Genomic DNA, 6,000 nt, shown 5'->3' on the forward strand with positions numbered 1-6,000 from the left:
AAATATTTCTTATGAGTGTATATTTCTTCTAAGGTGCTATTGCTCCATTCTTTTTTTCTTTTTATATTATTAATTTAGTATTTTACTTACATAGACTTTTTTGTTTACATTATAGAAAAAGAAGGAGAGGATATTTGCCTGCATTTATTCATGATTGAGTACTCGGGGGAGAGGCCCGGGGGTGGGGGGGGGGGGAACCTAGGGGGTCCTAAGAGAGTTAATGCCAGCCTTTTGGTGTGATTTTTCCGGCGAGATTACAGATTAAACGACAAATATGTCACTTTCATATAATGTTCCAACTATTAATTGATATTTCTAAAACACACACTATAAGAATGAAAGGTTCTTCTTGGAAAGTCAAAATCTTGGGACCCTTTGGGTGAGACTTCTTCCCTGTACAGGTTTCTCATTAATTAACTCATGGTCAAAATATACAAGAGAATAAAGAAGAAAACTTTAAAAAGGGGTTTGAAGATTTCAAATATACTTAAAAAGATGATTGATGTAATAAAGAACAAGATTAATATATTTAAGAGAGAATTAAAACTTCAATATTTATTAGATCTTTGTAATAATGGCCAATAGAATCATTTTGTTATGCAAATGATTTGTTTGTATTTAAGAAAGGTTGATCATATATAAGTGATATTTTGAAACTTTAATTTTGAAGAATCACTGTAAATTAAATCACCTTAAAAGCTCCAATTAAAGATACCATGCACGGCTAATTGGTTTGATGAAACAAAAAGGTTTAATGCTCCAATTAAAGATACCATGCACGGCTAATTGGTTTGATGAAACAAAAAGGTTTAATGAAAACAGAATAGTGAGATTCAGAGCCAGTTTGGATGGGCTTAAAATAAGCAGCTTATAGCTGGAAACAGCTTATAAGCCAAAAAAATATAAGTTGGGATAGGCTAACTTATTTTTTTTGGCTTATAACCTGTTTTCAGCTTATAAGCTGCTTTAAATAAGCTCAACCAAACGGGTCCAATTATTTTTTGGGCTTATTTTATGCACAAAATGACTTTAAGCTGGCCAGCCAAATACTCAAAAAAGCTGAAAACAATTTATAAGCAACTTATAAGCCAATCCAAACGGACTCTCAATATCATCACCAAAATTCATTTAAATGTTTTAAGTTTTCGTTGTTCGAACTTTGAAATTAAGAAGTCTTTAATTAGTTTACGTCTGAAACAAAAGTACCATTTATCTCTAAGTATTGAGAAATGACGTAAACCTAGTCGTATATATGGTAGCATAAGGTGCATGCTAGCTATTGCTAAGTTAGCACACAACTTGGATAAATGATATAATATCATTACTAGAAAAACAGGAATTAGCGACGGACAAATTCTATAGCTAAATAGCAAAATTCATAGCTAATCGTATTTAGCGATAAATGAGCGACAAATTATCAAAAGATTATATTACCTACGAGCAATTTAATAATGAATTTGTGACGATTTTATAACAGAATGCATCAATATGAACAAAATTTGTGACAGACATGATGATCCATCACAATTCAGTTACAAATTTGTGATAGAAATGATGGTTTGTCAAAATTTTATAAATTTATGACGGCCAAAAAATTGTGAAAAATCCATCACAAAGTTGAATTTGTGACGGATTCTTCCGTCACAATTCTTGTTTTTTTTTTTTTTTTGCAGTATCATTTTTAAGATATGTTATAAAAAATCTGACTGTGATAATAGTTGTACAAAATTGTTCAATGTTTCCTTAGTAAAGAGACTGATTTAGTCTGGGTTTCCTGGTTTTCTCTAGCTAGAATAGCTTGCAACTGTGTTTGGTAAGAATTCATTTTTTGACGGACAATGTTTCTCGGAAAATTAATGATTTGATGTTTAATTATCAGAATTTATTTTCAAGAAAAATACTTTTAGCAAAAGGGAGAAAATATTTTCCTGATCATTTCTGAGCAAAAGTCATTTTTCTTCATAATTATCTCAACTCTTAACTTAATATCACTGCTCCATTATCATCAATCTTTGCTAATACTCAAAAGATTAGCAAAATACTATCCAATTTGCTATAACAATAACATACCCAATATAATTTTACAAGTAGAGTCTGGGGAGGGCATAGGATGTACGCAGACCTTACCCCTACCTTTGTGATGTAGAGACTCCGTTTCAGATAGACCCTCGGCTCACAAGAATGCATGCGACATATGATTACAAGAGAAATAAGATAGCAAAGATATCAAATTTGTTTTTTTTTTGGTAACTAATTTTGTTGTATTAATCACCAATTGAAACATTACACAACCATAGCTAAGTGACCACAGCTTGCTATCTAAAACAGTACATACAGGACTGTCAGACTCCTAGAAAACTCCCAACCCACTTAGAATTTGTATGCTAGTATCCTAATCCCTGGTGGGGCTCGAACACATGATACATACGCAGTTTCCTTAGCTATCAGTTGCCAGTGTCTTCTCCTGTCCTCAAAGATCCTTGCATTGCGTTCTATCCATACAGCATGAACCACTTCAGCAAATATCAACCTGAAAATCTTGGCTTGTTGAGACTTCCCTCTCCCAGCATGTACTGCCCAGTGCAGATATCCAGCAGCTAATGCCGATCTGCCCAGCCAGTGCAATACTTTCTTCCACACGTTTCTAGTGTATTCGCATACAACAAATAGGTGCTTCCTGGTTTCATTATGCGATTGACATAGCGAGCAAATAGGATTTACATCCATTCCCCATTGTAGTAGTTTATTAGCAATTCTCATTCGTCCGTGTAAGTGTAGCCACATAGTGAATTTGGCTTTTGGTCTTGCATCATTGTTAAACATTAGGCTTTTCCCTTCTATTCTCATATAGTCACCCAGTAAATGAATGTAGCCTTGTCTGATGAGGCTCTTGCTACTATTTGGGTCTGGTTGGAACTGGGCAGTTAACTCTCTTGCACTCATTATTTTCCGAATCATCCAACAAGCTTGTTTTGGGATTGGGCAGCTTCCAAACTCCTGCCCCTTAATGTAATATGTGTGAATCCATTTAATCCACAATTTATCTTGTTTGTGCTCTAAGTCCCAACATACTTTGGCAACTGCAGCTTTGTTCCATAACTGGAGATTTGTCAAGTTCAATCCCCCGCCTGCAATGGGTAAGCATACTTTGTCCCATGCCACCAATGCTTTTTTTGTAATAGTATTCCCTCCAGACCATACATAGCTTCGACAGAACCCTTCTATGAGCTTCATTACTTTTGTAGGTATGATGAATAGTTGTGCCCAAAGATGCTTGTATGCCAAATAGTACACTCTGAACTAATTGTACCCGCCCAGCATAAGAGAGATTTTTTGCTGTCCAAGCTGTCACTTTGGTTGTAATTCTCTCAATCAAGGGTTGCCATTGCATGGTTGTAAGTTTCTTGGTAGATAACGGGATCCCAAGATATTTGAAAGGTAACTCCCCCTTTGAGAATCCCAACTGGGCAATTATCTGATCCTGTACTCCTTGTTGTACCCCGCCAAAATAGATAGAACTCTTGGACATGTTGGCTTGTAATCCGGAGACCTTTGAGAACTGAGTGAAGCACCTAAATAAAGCATTTATAGAGGCCAGGTCTCCTCTAGCAAACAACAAAAGATTGTCAGCAAAACTAAGATGGGAAATGCCCATTTTAGTACATCTGGGATGAAATTTATAATCTTTCACTGTATGCAGTCCCTTCAGAGCTCTACTGAGGTATTCCATTGCTATTGCAAATAGGAATGGTGACATGGGATCACCTTGCCTAAGTCCTTTAGCAGCATCAAATGAAATTTGTTAATAACCTTATATTATTATAAAACTTTAGTGAATATTGTTTTCAAAAAATTAGTTTTAAAATGATTTTTTGTGATTTTTTTTTGTTTTGTTTTGAAAATGACTTTTCTTGTAAATTCACTGAAGGACTATTGAACGTATCGCCTATTACAACTGGTCTACGAAGTGAGCGTTCAAGCTCCAACGTAGTCTTTAAGATGATAACAAGTTAGTATTAATTTCTCGCCAAACATTACAGAAAACAGAAGAGAAAAAAGTAAAAAGAAAAATAAAAGTAAGAAAGGGATATGAAAAAAGTACAATAAATGGATATGTTGGAAAAAGAAGTACACCAAACCCTAGATTCCTCTATTGCCTCCTAAAACCTAACAATTAATTATAGGAGCTGCGTGGACTTGGAATGTCAATAACTTAGATGAATATGTAGCTATTGCTGCAACTTAATTCCTCTCCGACATCATATAAATCGACTAACATATTTATTATTACTACTGCGTCCAATTTATATCTCTTTGATTTGTCAACATCTTTACTCCCTTTCAATTGCTTCTTCAAGTCTCCCTCTATATACCCAAAAAGAGCAAAGAGAAGGTCCTAATAATTTTGGTAGCTTGATATTGCGCGTGAAATTAAAATATCACTGTTCTTGCTAATATTTTCGTAAAAATTGTACGGGCTAGCTATTTTTCGGATTGCATTTTGAAAAATAATCAGTGTTTAAAATTTTGTTCATAGATAGACATTTTTTTATGCGGGAACACCATAACAATATCATGAATTTCAAACTTATACAAATAAAAACTCAAGGACAATGTCATGATTTTTGATGTGATGAAGTTTCACTTGTTTTGTTCGAAACCCATATGACAATGTCATGGATTTCAAAAAATGGCTATTTATGTGGTAGTTTTCAATTACATGTCCTGAAATGGCTGATTTGGAAAATGATCTTGGAGGTGGGTAGTCTTAAACTTTTGACCTCGCTTGTCCCTGAATTGGGTAAAACTTCAAAGTCAACAAGTTATGCCTTTTGACGTTGAAGGTTTGTGTGATCAAAAGTTCAATACCAGCCATTTCTGACTTCATTAGGTGTAATTTCGTACCGCAAAATGGCTATTTTTTAATTTTACCCAATATTTTCAGTGTCTTGAAGATTACCACACCTTCGTTTTTTACTACTATTTAGAAGAGGGAGTTGGAGGCACTTTATGGTCGTCCGTTTGTGGACCCCCCATAAAAAAAAAAAAAAAAAATTTTGGGCCCCATATTAATCAACCCCTAAAAAAAAAAAAAAAAAAAAATTGTAAAAAAAAAAAAAAATTTTTTTGGGCCCCATATTAATCAAGCCCTAAAAAAAAAATTATGGACCCCATATTAAACAACATCGAGTATTAAAAAAAAGCTGGAACTCACCATCCAAAATCGGGGGAAAAAAAAAAGGACCCCATATTAACAAAATCAAGCAATATTGAAAAAAAAAAAGTGAATCCCATATTTAAAAAACAAACACCGTTAAAAAAAATGTGGGCCCCATATTAAACACGATGCGTATTCGTAGCAAACACTAATATAATAAAGATTTAGATACGAAGACAAACTACAATGTTATATTAATCGTATTTTGAACATAGTCTCTATATATATTGTGGGCCCCATATTAAACACCCATATTAACAAAATCAAACAATATTGAAAAAAAAAAAAGTAATCCCTTTATTTAAAAACAAACACCGTTAAAAAAAAATGCTATTTAGTAAGGAGTGTGAGTTGGGCACTTTATGGTCGTCCGTTTGTGGACCCCCCATAAAAAAAAAAAAAAAAAATTTTTTTGGGCCCCATATTAATCAAGCCCTAAAAATAAAATAAAAAATAAAAAAAATTGTAAAAAATAAAAAAAAATTTTGGGCCCCATATTAATCAAGCCCTAAAAAAAAAATTAACCCCATATTAAACAACATCGAGTATTAAAAAAAGCTGAACTCACCACATCCAAAATCGTGGAAAAAAAGGGACCCCATATTAACAAAATCAAGAATATTGAAAAAAAGTGTGAATCCCATATTTAAAAAACAAACACCGTTAAAAAAATGTGGCCCCATATTAAACACGATGCGTATTCGTAGCAAACACTAATATAATAAAGATTAGATACGCAAGACAAACTACAATGTTATATTAATCATATTTTGAACATAGTC

General features: G+C 33.5%; 1 protein-coding gene across 1 annotated transcript; it reads right to left on the minus strand.

Annotated features, from left to right (window-relative positions):
* Positions 1 to 2,370: 2,370 nt before the first annotated feature.
* LOC132053979 (uncharacterized) lies at positions 2,371 to 2,943 on the minus strand. Its single transcript, XM_059446065.1, has one exon. The coding sequence runs from the start codon at positions 2,941 to 2,943 to the stop codon at positions 2,371 to 2,373; it is 573 nt and encodes a 190-aa protein (XP_059302048.1).
* Between the last annotated feature and the right edge of the window lie 3,057 nt (positions 2,944 to 6,000).

This window comes from Lycium ferocissimum, chromosome 4 (assembly GCF_029784015.1).
Source record: "Lycium ferocissimum isolate CSIRO_LF1 chromosome 4, AGI_CSIRO_Lferr_CH_V1, whole genome shotgun sequence".
In the NCBI taxonomy this organism is placed as follows: Eukaryota; Viridiplantae; Streptophyta; class Magnoliopsida; order Solanales; family Solanaceae; genus Lycium; species Lycium ferocissimum.